General features: G+C 43.5%; 1 protein-coding gene across 1 annotated transcript; it reads right to left on the reverse strand.

Annotated features, from left to right (window-relative positions):
• Positions 1-652: 652 nt before the first annotated feature.
• On the reverse strand, positions 653-7,547 carry LOC119276301. The gene is made up of 5 exons (XM_037557335.1): positions 7,400-7,547; positions 5,164-7,276; positions 3,997-4,057; positions 3,698-3,918; positions 653-1,139 (listed from the first exon to the last, which is right to left on the reverse strand). Exons 2-5 carry the CDS (start codon positions 7,212-7,214, stop codon positions 1,085-1,087), a joined length of 2,388 nt encoding a protein of 795 aa, XP_037413232.1. The 5' UTR covers positions 7,215-7,276; positions 7,400-7,547; the 3' UTR covers positions 653-1,084.
• Positions 7,548-15,274: the final 7,727 nt, after the last annotated feature.

Below are 15,274 nucleotides of genomic sequence, written 5' to 3' on the forward strand. Positions count from 1 at the left end.
CGTATGCATAATGCAGGGTTACAGAAACCACTGACGTAGTTACAGTAGTATAGAACGCAAAATATGGACATGAGTGCACAAGCACTGTCAAATCCATGCAGCTAGTAACAAGCTCAGTCAGGATTTGGTTCTTGGTTACAGATAACAAGCGTACCAGCCATGGATATTCAACAACTTCTAATACAAAAGCTCACGGGAGCAGAGCGCCATGACACAAGCCCAACCTGTGCAAATTTGTCATTTTTGTATCTCGAGCAATGTTACGAATTTTGATTTGAATTTTTATGACAACATGCATTGATGTTATGTCAATGCACTAACTTTTTTTTCAAATTTTTTCAAACATTTTAAAATGTGCAACGAAGGACCGGCGTACCAGCCATGGATATTCAACAACTTCTAATACAAAAGCTCACGGGAGCAGAGCGCCATGACACAAGCCCAACCTGTGCAAATTTGTCATTTTTGTATCTCGAGCAATGTTACGAATTTTGATTTGAATTTTTATGACAACATGCATTGATGTTATGTCAATGCACTAACTTTTTTTTCAAATTTTTTCAAACATTTTAAAATGTGCAACGAAGGACCGGTGCACCGGTAGCACCAATTGCCCCGGTTCACCAGGTACATGCCCAATACTAGGAAGAGGTGATCAAATAGTAACATATTTACATATATAAATATATTAGAGAAGGTATAGCGCTAGGAACATATTACAAGCCGATAATTGCACATATACCTAATGCTTCCCGTGGTGAGAAAATACATAAAGACAATAACACTCATAAGAAAAAGCTGCAGAGAAATTAGCGCTGCCTAGCAGATTGCATCATTTTCAAACATTGCTTTCAGCAAATAAACTGAATTAGTAGGACCAAGGTCATCAATAGTAAAACCACAAGATCATGTGATCATAGCTTCTTGAGTACTACATCTGCTGCACACCAGCACTCCCAAGTACTACTTAAAAAGCGTCCATGTCAGGTTCAGTAGAAATCACAAACTTGCCCTCCAATAGGTAGCTGTGAGGGAGGTGATTAAACTGATTATTAAAAATGCAGGAACCCAGCATTATATCCAGCTACCTAAACCCTTCAGGGACGTGCATACCAAAACCACGCTTCAGCTTCTCAATTCTATTCAGCAAAAGGGAGATGACTGTGAGTACATGCAATAACCATATTGGAAGCAATATAATTAAGACTATAACTGAAATTGCTAGATCCAAATGCTATCAAAATGGCTGCATAAACTTGGACTTGTTAACAATTGAAGAACCAAAATGTGGCAGCTGAATACTAATCTTTTTTTTTTGCGGGTGAGCTGAATACTAATCTAGATGAGCAGTACACTAGATAAGGTCTGGAACTTGAAAGCTGGAGTTGCACATATAGTCGAATTGATAATTTAGTCCAATAAGATTTAGCAGCAACTACTGACAAATACAGAAAATTATTGTTTACTCCCCCGGTCCAAAATGCAAGCCATGTTGTTCCTATTTAGCCTCTCATTAATTTCATCAAGTATTGAAATAACTCTAGTATCTGATTGTACTGCCCAAAGAAAAACTCTGGTGCTTATTTTAGAAATAAATAAATGAACATTGCTACCTATACCCTTAATCTTGTGCCCAACTCTAAAAGAACCTACATTTTGGATTGGAGAAAGTAACCTTCTCAAATAAAGTTCACAGTTAAAGTGGAGTATCTAATAAGGTGAGTTCATGCTAAAGATTGGAGGGTTGTGACTAGGAGAAGTAAGTCATTGAAATAGGTAAAAGTGTGTTATGGCTCAAAGTGGTGCTCCAAATGGCACTTTACTTAACAAGGATGGCTGATAATATATCCTACGTTAGCACTTAACCCAGTTCTTCTAACTCAGCAATTCCCAGAAACCAAAAATATAATTTCCAACAGAAAGCCAGGAGGCATGTCGAGTATGCATAGCTCAGGACGTGACTCAAAATCCATGGCAAACTGTGTGGAATTTATCTTCCATTACATTCACTTAGCTGGTACATGATTTCCTAGGATGTTCACTTGTTTCTCCACCTTAAGTGTGGAATTTATCTTCCATTACACTCACTTGGCTGGTACATGATTTCCTAGGACGTTCACTTGTTTCTCCACCTTAAGCTATCCATGGGTCTACCCAGCTCCTCCTGCCTCTTACACACAGTCAAAAGCCATGGCTCTTACGTACACAATCTCAAACTGCAGCATGAGCTCACACCACCGAGAATACATGGACTCAAATCCAAGCGAAAATGGTTTAATTGCCAATCACATAGATACCATCTCTTGCTTCCAGATTTAAAAGTCTATATAACCTTACAATTGGCAAAAATGTCAATGTTCATAAGTTGTTCACTCGCAAGAGACATGTCTCCAATCTCATAGATGCTTGCGGGGGGGAATTGACTGTGCAATGGCAAGATCTGCTGGATGTTTGCCACTCCACCACATTGACTGATGAAGGTGTGGATGCAGGATGCTAGGGGAAGGAGGGTTCAGTGTTATATCTATATACACTTCCTAAAGGATGTTTGCCATGAGAAAGTTTTTAGACAATTGTGGTGCTTGAAACTCCCTTTAAAAGTTAAAATCTTCTTATGGTTAGTTACGCGGGAAGAATTTTAACTAGAGACAACCCCTTAGGAAAAGGGAATGGATCGGTGACTATCATTGCTCTGCTCTTTTTGCATAATAGATGAAAGCATTGACCATCTCTTCTTCAGTTGCCCTGGACACATCTGTATGGAGCATTGTTCAATGTGCTTTTTCTTCACCTAAACCTCACAGTGGAGTTGGGTAGGTAGGGGAACCGGCTTAAAGAAAGCAGGGTGCAATGTTTTGGACACTAGTTTAGCTGCAATGTTTTGGACACTGGAAACCACAAACACTGCTTGTTTTGAAAACAAGCTACCTTCTGACCCCAGTGGGGTTATTTACCACATTTCCTATTGGCTTGACTAATGGGGTTATTTATATCAAAAAAAAAAGACATACTCCCTCCGTCCCGTAATGTAAGACGTTTTTTGACACTACACTAGTGTCAAAAAACGTCCTACATTATGGGACGGAGGGAGTAGTACATTGGACTCGGTAATAATATGATGGAGCACAAATGAAGCTTGTGGGGCTTGGACTGATGATGCTCTATGTTCATACCAAAATCCTAACTGATGGAGAAGGATGGGCAATATATTTCAACAATCCCTCTCACGTCTAGGCTACTCCAGGCCTTAGATGCGGGATTGATATTTTATTGGCCCTGATACCATACTAAATTAATGCTCCGGCCAGTTCATACAAATGTCTGAACTGGTGGAGAAGGGCGGGCAATATATTTCAACAACTCTGGGTTGTACATTCACATATATTTTTAACTACTCCCTTCGTCCCATAATGTAAGACGTTTTTTGACACTACTCTAGAGTCAAAAAATGTCTTACATTATGGGACGGAGGGAGTAATTTTTTCAACAAATAATATCAGGATTTAACTCCACATGTCAGACTCCCTAGCAACTTTTACAACAAGCATGGAGACCAATTTGACAGCCACAAAAGCTGTGGTTTGCCACACTTGTGGCGTGAGCAAAAGTGTGGTAGTCTGTGGAGGGCGGACAAACATGCCCTAAATATCTGAGCAGCAAGGACATGCAGCCATGCACAGAATGTAAAGGAACTTACGTGGGGGCAAGTTTGCCAAGACTGCGTAGCTTATTTCCAGCATCATCGGTAATATTTCCAGAAATCTCAATGGAATATGATTTGCCAGAGATACGTGGAAGTCCTCTTCCTACAAGCAAATCTAAATCTCTCTGATGAAGTTCTCTGCCATTGACAATGACATCAGTGTCTCCACCAGCACAATTTCTGGGCATTGGATAATTGAATTCTCTTATATATGGCTGCAAAGTAGAAACCATGAGAACACAATTTCATGAAAGCACCCTTGGTTAGAAAGAAGAACAGGATCTAGATCTTACAGGAATAATGCCAATACATTCTCTACCCATGATGCCCCAAAATCCAGCACGGCAGTCATACCTGCACCACGAACACAACAAACAGAACTGTTAATGTTGACTTAAAAGAAATCCCCCTGAACCAATAGAAGTTCATCATAGAGCGGCATGTATCAAACTAATTAGCTAGATAATACTAGGCCAGATTATCTAATTGATGGCTCTCTAGTATCCGTTACAAAATAAAAGCCCCAGGCCAAGTGAAAAATGAATGATATGAGAGGGAAATGAAGGTAAAAATCCACCACAAATCCAACAATAAACAGCATTTATGTTCATGCAAGTTGAAAGGTAAGAAGTTCAGTAATTGGCGTGATGATAATCATAACAGTAACAATATGAATTCTATACGGGTGCAAAAGAAACATACTAGTTACCACCATGATTACCTAACTAAAGATATGGAACATTAAACTTATCAGCCATTATTTCAGTTTCTTATGAAGAAATTAACAGATGATGGGGAGGAGGTACGAGTAAAAATACTTTATCCTTACACTAAGAGTGTTGTTGTAAATGATTGTATCTCACATCAAGCACTATTTAAAAAAAATATGCTTGGTTAAAACTTAAGAGGAATGCTTTTTTGCAGCACTGCTATGACATTGCAATTTGCAAGGCCTTCACTTTCTTATTGCTCACCACAATCAATAATGGGTTACAGAATAGCTGTGAAGTGCAATCTGTGTGAGATGTGTGTGCTGGGCCAAAAGTTATTGAGCCTCAATCATGAGCACGCCCATGAATTTGGTTTCTAGCTATCAGATATGATATGCCGAAAATAGTTTATTGTTTAGAAAAAGACGGGGCACGTCTGCACACGGAGCTAAAAGCAAAAAATATGAGTCATGGAAGAGAATTCCATAGAGATCTGCTAGCCTTCTAGAACACATACTCATAATAGTCACCAGAGCATTTTCTGCTTTACCATCTAGAGATACTGAAAAATAATTATGGCTTGTCTATCATAATTTCACTAAGCCAGGTTACTGCTATAAGACAAGCATTTGTTTGTCCTTATCAAAGTGAACAATGAACAAAGTAAACCAGTCTGCACAGTGCAAACTAGTACAAGTGCAGCAGCTGTTCAACAATTTAATTGCTGCTGGCGCTACAGAAATTACTTACCAGTATGAGCCAGGTTCAACAGGACCAGCTTTCTTTTCTGCCTTCTTAAGAGCTCTTTCAGAGATTGGATGGCCATTGATTGAAACCTTAACACTATCCATGGACTGGTTAAATAAAGAAAGGTCCTTGAACCCCTTCTTCAAGAAACCAGCAAAAAATGATGAATCCCCACTCTTACCAGTTGAGGATTGATCTTCATCTAAACCAGCCTCAGAAGAACCACGAGAAAAACCAGAATTTGTGCGCCCATTAACTGATGACCCACTCTCCGTTAGGGCATTGGCATCCTCAGCACATGGCTCATGCAATTTTCCATTATCTTGTTCCATTAGGTTTTCTTCATATCTCTCACTTGTGCTTGTACCTTCAAATTCAATGGCAGTGTTCGCATGTTCGAGGGCACTGTTGCTGTCCGCTGTGTTCTTGTCAAACTCATTACTTGTGTTCTCAACTTTCAGACCGCTTGTTTCATCTTCTTTGCTGTTGTGGTCATATTTCTTGCATGTACCTTCACTTTCAGGACTGCTTGTGACATCGGTTTTGCTTGTCCACTCATGCTTTTCATTTCCATTCTCAAGACTATCAGGGTCAACTTTTGCACTATTCTGCCCATGCAATTTGCTGACATCTTCAAGGCTAGAACAGTGATCTTCCTTGTTCTTTTGATCATGCTTTCTGCACATGCTTTCCTCTACAAGTTCAGCTTCATTGACCTTTTGTTCGCTTCCCATGCTGACACTCTCATCATCATTAACATTGTATTCTCCTTTGCAATTTAGGTCAGATCCATTATCCATACCTAAGTCCTCTGAACTATTGTGTTTTTCTTGGCTGCACAGTGGATCAACAAGTTTGTCCTCTAAAATTGGGGAACACGGGCTGACTGGACCATCTACTGAATGTTCATCCTGACAATCTGCATCTCTTTCACATAATATATCCTTTGGGCTTTCAATATCTCCAGACCTGCCTGGAGACAGAGAGATACCATCTGCTTTCGACTGAATGCTCCTGTTTGAGCCACATTCTTTGTCAGTCCTTTCATGACTAATGGTGGAAGAAACTGAATTATCATCACCAAAATCTATGTTGATTTGCATGCTGCTGTGCTCATTCAAATTATAAAACGCAGAAGTGACATCATCATGATGCTGATGCTCAAAATCTCGTCTCATTCGATCATGTGAGCTTTGCTCAGTTTTGGACAAACTGAAGGACGGTGAGGATGTGTAGGGAATAGCCTTTCCTTTCATGCGCTTCACACTGATTATCTCAGAGCAAGACCCACACTGTAGCCTGTTTTGTTTCCACCCCATGCATTTTTCCATTGGCAGCTGCAAGAGATTATAACAAGAACTGCAAACAACAAATGGCGCAGCGCCATGCATTGGCCGGCAGAGATGTTCTGCCTTCTTCCTAAAATACTCGGCCCTTTTCTTTGACACCGAGCGATGCGAGTACAGCGATGATGCCACAGACCTTTGGTCATAATCTGATGAAATAGATGGTGACCTTTCAAATCGGTAGCATTCATGCTGCCCAGCGAAGTATCTGGCCATTGGTATGTGCTCTTCTTGTGGCGCAGCCCCCTGTCCATGCAGATAATGCGGACTAGCACACGCATACTGATGGTAATTCCCATGTCCAATCCCACCGTTGTCCCACTGCCTCCCTGGGTACTGGCGATACCGCCCACTTGACTGCCTCGCGTACCTCTCCCCATGATCAGAGTGCTGCGGCTCACATGGGCTCAGCGGCAAGCCAGGCCCATACCGGGCACCATAGCGTGGGCGGTGATACCCGGGCAGAGGTACCGGCTCGGGAAGGTCAGGGAGCAAGGGCGGCCGGCGGCCCGCCCGACGGTGCTCCCGTGGCTGCTCGGCGACCTGGCAGGACCGCGTGATTTGGTCCCTCAGCTCGTCCAGCTTGCGCAGCAGCTCCACGGGGTCCTGCTTGAGCACGCCCCAGTCGACGGCCCTCTGGTCGCTGCATTGCGCGCGCTCCTGGAGCCCAATCCTCCGCCTGTACTTCATCTCCTTCAGATCGCCCATGGCGCCTCCCTCCCGGAGGCGTTACGTCTCCTAGTTTCCTCGCCGGGCCGAGAGCTTCCAATCTGCGGGAAGGGATTACAGCAGTTGAGGAATAACAGATCAGCGCGGCGGATCCGACGAGCGGTGGGAAATGGGTGAGTAAGATCCGCCGCGGGTTCGATGTCGGGAGGCCGGTCGGTGATTACCTTCGAAGAGAGCTCGTGGCGGCGAGGCTACGGCGCGGGGGGCGTGGCGGCGCCGCCGGTTCGACATTAGGGTTTGGCTGGGCAGCAGGAGGAGTCCGCCATGAGAGAGAATGGGGGCGGTACTTGAGTGGCAAGTGCGAGCGGTAACGGAGACGACAAGGGAAAAGAGGAGTAGTGGTTGGTTATATTTGAGCGGGCTCCGGAGGTGTCCGGAGGGACCGTTTTGCGATATCGAGATTCCTCGGGGGGCTCGAGCGCGGTGGGCGGTGGGGTGGCGTATGGATGCGGTCCTTCTGGCTGCGCCGCTGACGCAGGGGGTCAAAGAGCTGGGCCCACGTGGCGGCGAGCGGCCTGGGTGGGTACAGCTGGTGGGAACCGGGCGTGTGGGTGTGGCCTTCCCTTTCTAAAAAAAGCATTTTCCCTCTTGTTTTGTGGCCAGCACTAGATGCTGCTTAACCAAGTAATTAATCACGTGCTCGTCGTGCAAATCTAATGCAGTTAGTCCTAAATGGTCCTTTTCATAATACTCCAAACATTGCGACAAAAGAATACATTTTTTTTTGCCAACGGAACATACGTTCCGCAATTTATCCAAAATTCGCCAAAAGCAAAGGTTATAAAACATGCGTACGCCTAGTACACTCTACTTTTTATTATCATTGCCCTTTTTACGTGCCGTTGCATCTAGAAGTTTGATCTACATTCAAGCTGTCATCCTCTCTCTCGGGTCTCGGCTAACCAAATCATCTGGGGACCGGAAATTTCCCGTGTTCCCATCGGTGTGAGATGCTGCGGCCGTGGTTGGATCCACGCACTCCAAAGCAGCAGGCGTGTAGCTTTCGGGACAGGAACAATCGGCAAGACAAGAAAAGGGAGAAGCAAGCAAAGCAAGAATAGTAGAGTAGTACAGAGTCGGCTCCGCGTAAAAGGAAGCCTACTTTGTTGAAACATTTTGTCCGAACGCTTCGAGCGAGCACCACAAGCTTCCACGAATTGGTGAAAGCGCCTTTAAAGATACGAGTAGGAAACATGGAAAAGAAACCTATGGTTGCTAGTACTGCATTTTGATCTGGCCTGGCCGGACGTCACGAGATTTATGCCGCAAAGTTAGTAAAAACAAGTGTAGTGGTAGTGGTAATTTCTAGACAGAATCTCGGTATAGAACCTGCCGACCCAGAGAAAGTCATGTGACATGTGATGTGATCAAGCGAGACAAGAAACCATCCAAACCCTCCTTGGTAGGATGAAATCACTGTTTTGACCTTGTTAGAGTTTTTAGTCGCAAACTGAACCCGACGTGAAAGTATTTCACGATTTGACCCTTTTAGCAACGCTAGAGCCCGCGGCGTTTCTGATGAACATTGAAACGCCGACCAAGCTAGTGTTTCTTCCCTGGCCCACAGCCAGGCCGAGTTGGCGTTGCTTGTTGACGTGGCGGGATTGAAACGCCGAGCCAGCTAGCGTTTCTAGAAACGCCAGCACCAGTGGCGTTTCTGGTGCAGATATTTTAGGTGGCCGTGGGGCTTGCACCCACCACTCACTCCTCAATCTCTTCTTCCCCATTGGCCTATCCCGAGCTCTTGCCCTTTTCCCCCTTTGTGTCCCTCACTTAGCCCCTCTCAAATCCTTGCAAATCGATTGGGTTGGTCCGTGGATCCGGTGTCATTTTCGTTCGTTGAGTTAACCTCCTTCATCTCACAAATTTTTATTGGTTGGATTTGCCCATTTGGATTGATTTGGTCTTGTTGTTTCCTAACCCTAGTTTTGAACATGGATATCTAATGTGATTTTTTTAGTATTGTTGTTCCAATGGTGTTGCATTGTGATGTTGTTGAGCATACCTTATTGTTTGGTTTATGACTAATGTTAAGATTTAGGGTTAGGGTTATGCCTAATGTTAAGATTTATGGTTAGGGTTAGTGGTTTTGTTAGCAATGTGGTATATTTAGCATTGTACATTTTTAATCTTATGTTCCCCTTTTTCAGATGGACAAGATTGTGAATATTCATTATGTTGACAAAGAGGCATTCATGAATGTGGATATTGTTCACAAGTATGAGGAAGTATTGATATTTCTTGAGACTCCTAGTTATGAAGAGGTTGTGGAAAAAACACGGATAAGATTAAAGTGGGTGGATGCAAGTGACCAAGTTGAATTAGTAGGAAGATATGATGTTGGGTCGGCACACAAGTGTCGAATGAAGACAATGCCTATCAAGTCCAATTTGCAATGGGTTGCATATAAGGAGGTTGTTGCATCCTCGGCAGTCAAGTCACTTGAAGTATTTGCAAGTAAGGTGGTGAAGGCTCCTCTCTTTCGTCTTGACTTGAACCAAACCTTAGCAGATGATGTGAGCCCGGTTAGTAGTGTGCCGCCTATTGTTGAGCATAAAGTTGAAGCTGAAGCCAATGAGTATCCCCAATATGAGTTCGGAGGTAGTGCACCGATGAAAAATGATGGTGATGACTCCGACGAAGAGTATGAGAGGCATCACAACATTGTTGGTGACGTAGAGGCCGAAGTAAGGCATCAGGACATGGATCCTGACATTATCTATCAGCGTGCTTGTGTGGATGACTCGGATGATGAAGGCCCGGTGAATGAGTTGGACGAGGATGGCTTGACTGAGAAAGAAGCAAAGTGGTACACAAAATTCACCAGTAGGGATCACAAAGTTCCCTTGTTTTGTGATGTTAGCCTTGCAGATAAGGCTATAGTTGACGGTGGCATGAGCAAGACAATTGAGGCTAGACAGTTCCCAAGTAGTACACCCGACGCGATTTCAATGTCGTACGTGAGGAAAGGTTTGATGTTCGAGGACATGCTAGAATTCAGGATGTGGTTGTGTGAGTATGCTGTCAAACACCACAGGCCTTTCATAGTTGTTCACTCAGACTGCAACAAGCGATACACCGTGAAATGTGAGGTAGAAAGATGCAAATGGAAAGTGAATGGAAGACTCATGAAAGATGGTTGGTGGAAGATAACTAGTTGCAAAGCCACTCACCAATGCACACCGCCGGCCGTAGAAGCACGGAAGACACATTGTCAACTAACCTCGGAATTCATTGGTTATAAATACCAGAAACATATAGCCGAGGATCCAACCATTAAAGTGAAGTTGTTGATGAGTTGGATTGAAGATAAGTTCGGATATAAGGTCAAGTATGGGAAGACATGGAAGGCCAAGCAAGTCGCTCTCAGAATGTTGTACGGTGGATGGGAAGAGGCTTACAACATGCTACCCAGGTTGCTGGGAGCGATGTCTTATGGAAACCCAGGAATGTACCACTATGTCCAAGATATTGAAGGAGTGTTCCGTCGTGCCTTTTGGACGTTTGGCCCATGCATTGCAGCTTTTGAGCATTGTCGACCGGTTCTGTCTATAGATGGGACATTCTTGACAGGGAAATACAAGGGCACACTCATGATAGCAATGGCACATGACGCTAACGATCAGGTGTTGCCTGTGGCATTTGCTTTGGTCTCCGTGGAGAACCAAGACAACTGGGAATGGTTCATGAGACTTGTTAGGAGCACGGTCATTCCTCCGAACCGGGAGGTATGCATCATATCCGATCGGCACCAAGGCATATTGAAGGCCGTGGATATTCATATTCCAGGGCATGCGAGGCTTCACCACCGATGGTGTATGAGGCACTTCGTTGCAAACTTTTACAGAGCTTGCAAAAACAAGGATCTTTGCAAGGATCTTAACTCCGCATGTGTAGCCTTCTCCGTTAAGTCATTCACGACACGCTTGAACAAAATCTATGAGAAGGCAAACAAAGGTGGGAAAGAATTATTAGAAAGGAATATTGATGAGAGACACAAGTGGTCACGGGCATGTGACGAAGGAGGCATGAGATATGGTGACATGACAAGCAATCTTGTTGAGTGCTTCAACTTTGTCTTGAAGGGTGCCCGTCAGTTGCCGGTGACGGCAATAGCGGAATATACCTTTTACAAGCTAAATGAGTATTTTTTGAAGCACTCCGATGAAATCGACAAGTTGATTGCTGATAGTGAGAAGCCTCCCAATGAAATATATCCGAAGAAGGTTGCCGAGTGGCTGGAGTTTCAGAGAGACAAGTCAGCCATCCAGCGAGTCACTTGTTTCGATAATGTAGAAATGAAATACCAAGTGGATGAGCCATGTGGTACAACTAGAGATGGACAATCATATGGTGCTCGCTCATTTAAGGTGGCTCTTAGGACAAGACATTGCAGTTGTGAGAGGGTTATGCCTAATGTTAAGATTTATGGTTAGGGTTAGTGGTTTTGTTAGCAATGTGGTATATTTAGCATTGTACATTTTTAATCTTATGTTCCCCTTTTTTAGATGGACAAGATTGTGAATATTCATTATGTTGACAAAGAGGCATTCATGAATGTGGATATTGTTGACAAGTATGAGGAAGTATTGATATTTCTTGAGACTCCTAGTTATGAAGAGGTTGTGGAAGAAACACGGATAAGATTAAAGTGGGTGGATGCAAGTGACCAAGTTGAATTAGTAGGAAGATATGATGTTGGTCGGCACACAAGTGTCGAATGAAGACAATGCCTATCAAGTCCAATTTGCAATGGGTTGCATATAAGGAGGTTGTTGCATCCTCGGCAGTCAAGTCACTTGAAGTATTTGCAAGTAAGGTGGTGAAGGCTCCTCTCTTTCGTCTTGACTTGAACCAAACCTTAGCAGATGATGTGAGCCCGGTTAGTAGTGTGCCGCCTATTGTTGAGCATAAAGTTGAAGCTGAAGCCAATGAGTATCCCCAATATGAGTTCGGAGGTAGTGCACCGATGAAAAATGATGGTGATGACTCCGACGAAGAGTATGAGAGGCATCACAACATTGTTGGTGACGTAGAGGCCGAAGTAAGGCATCAGGACATGGATCCTGACATTATCTATCAGCGTGCTTGTGTGGATGACTCGGATGATGAAGGCCCGGTGAATGAGTTGGACGAGGATGGCTTGACTGAGAAAGAAGCAGAGTGGTACACAAAATTCACCGGTAGGGATCACAAAGTTCCCTTGTTTTGTGATGTTAGCCTTGCAGATAAGGCTATAGTTGACGGTGGCATGAGCAAGACAATTGAGGCTAGACAGTTCCCAAGTAGTACACCCGACGCGATTTCAATGACGTACGTGAGGAAAGGTTTGATGTTCGAGGACATGCTAGAATTCAGGATGTGGTTGTGTGAGTATGCTGTCAAACACCACAGGCCTTTCATAGTTGTTCACTCGGACTGCAACAAGCGATACACCGTGAAATGTGAGGTAGAAAGATGCAAATGGAAAGTGAATGGAAGACTCATGAAAGATGGTTGGTGGAAGATAACTAGTTGCAAAGCCATTCACCAATGCACACCGCCGGCCGTAGAAGCATGGAAGACACATTGTCAACTAACCTCGGAATTCATTGGTTATAAATACCAGAAACATATAGCCGAGGATCCAACCATTAAAGTGAAGTTGTTGATGAGTTGGATTGAAGATAAGTTCGGATATAAGGTCAAGTATGGGAAGACATGGAAGGCCAAGCAAGTCGCTCTCAGAATGTTGTACGGTGGATGGGAAGAGGCTTACAACATGCTACCCAGGTTGCTGGGAGCGATGTCTTATGGAAACCCAGGAATGTACCACTATGTCCAAGATATTGAAGGAGTGTTCCGTCGTGCCTTTTGGACGTTTGGCCCATGCATTGCAGCTTTTGAGCATTGTCGACCGGTTCTGTCTATAGATGGGACATTCTTGACAGGGAAATACAAGGGCACACTCATGATAGCAATGGCACATGACGCTAACGATCAGGTGTTGCCTGTGGCATTTGCTTTGGTCTCCGTGGAGAACCAAGACAACTGGGAATGGTTCATGAGACTTGTTAGGAGCACGGTCATTCCTCCGAACCGGGAGGTATGCATCATATCCGATCGGCACCAAGGCATATTGAAGGCCGTGGATATTCATATTCCAGGGCATGCGAGGCTTCACCACCGATGGTGTATGAGGCACTTCGTTGCAAACTTTTACAGAGCTTGCAAAAACAAGGATCTTTGCAAGGATCTTAACTCCGCATGTGTAGCCTTCTCCGTTAAGTCATTCACGACACGCTTGAACAAAATCTATGAGAAGGCAAACAAAGGTGGGAAAGAATTATTAGAAAGGAATATTGATGAGAGACACAAGTGGTCACGGGCATGTGACGAAGGAGGCATGAGATATGGTGACATGACAAGCAATCTTGTTGAGTGCTTCAACTTTGTCTTGAAGGGTGCCCGTCAGTTGCCGGTGACGGCAATAGCGGAATATACCTTTTACAAGCTAAATGAGTATTTTTTGAGGCACTCCGATGAAATCGACAAGTTGATTGCTGATAGTGAGAAGCCTCCCATGAAATATATCCGAAGAAGGTTGCCGAGTGGCTGGAGTTTCAAAGAGACAAGTCAGCCATCCAGCGAGTCACTTGTTTCGATAATGTAGAAATGAAATACCAAGTGGATGAGCCATGTGGGACAACTAGAGATGGACAATCATATGGTGCTCGCTCATTTAAGGTGGCTCTTAGGACAAGACATTGCAGTTGTGAGAGGGTTATGCCTAATGTTAAGATTTATGGTTAGGGTTAGTGGTTTTGTTAGCAATGTGGTATATTTAGCATTGTACATTTTTAATCTTATGTTCCCCTTTTTTAGATGGACAAGATTGTGAATATTCATTATGTTGACAAAGAGGCATTCATGAATGTGGATATTGTTGACAAGTATGAGGAAGTATTGATATTTTTTGAGACTCCTAGTTATGAAGAGGTTGTGGAAGAAACACGGATAAGATTAAAGTGGGTGGATGCAAGTGACCAAGTTGAATTAGTAGGAAGATATGATGTTGGGTCGGCACACAAGTGTCGAATGAAGACAATGCCTATCAAGTCCAATTTGCATTGGGTTGCATATAAGGAGGTTGTTGCATCCTCGGCAGTCAAGTCACTTGAAGTATTTGCAAGTAAGGTGGTGAAGGCTCCTCTCTTTCGTCTTGACTTGAACCAAACCTTAGCAGATGATGTGAGCAAGGTGAAAAGAGTGTGTCTCCGGCCTCCAACGGTCCGTAAGGGCGGTAATGGCCGTCGAGTTCAGCCATGGTGGTGTGCCTTTAAAGTTGAGCACAAACTGGAGAAGATCCATTCTTCTAAAATAAGGCTCGTAGCGACGGTCATACACAAGTGACTCACGTGGGTTGTGGCTTCTCAACCGAAGTACTGGAGGAACCTACAAAAATCACACGCACAATTTATATACTTCTCTAAACTACTCACAATATACTCACAATATGATAATCGACAATGTAGATACATAATTACCTCGCCTCTTTCCACAAGCACAGCACGATGCTTCTCCTCGTAATAATCATCAAGGCCGGGATATTTATCCGGCTCAAACATCCTACAAAATAAGGTACATGGATTTGTTATGATATATGGTTAAAATTATGACCACATCATATACAAAATTGTGTGAGAACTACTACAAATTATCCCAAAGATATAAATCACGAACCACATTACCAACACCAATTCTTTTCAACCTATTTTATCCTAAAGAATCTATCACAACTAATTATTAACAAATGATAGGTTCAACCTAATCCTAAAAAATGGGCTCTCTATAAATCCAATACTATACAAGTTAACTAAGAATACTTCAACAGTATATCCCCAAAATATTCATCAAACAAATCACTAATAACTCATCTTAGGGTTCCATCATGTTTGAAAAAATGCATCTACAATAGCCAATCTTGACTGAAAATAAATGGAGGATTGGGAAGAGAATACCTCAAGCAACTCGGGGGTGCTTCGATCTACTCGTTTTGC

This window comes from Triticum dicoccoides, chromosome 3B (assembly GCF_002162155.2).
Source record: "Triticum dicoccoides isolate Atlit2015 ecotype Zavitan chromosome 3B, WEW_v2.0, whole genome shotgun sequence".
Lineage (NCBI taxonomy): Eukaryota > Viridiplantae > Streptophyta > Magnoliopsida > Poales > Poaceae > Triticum > Triticum dicoccoides.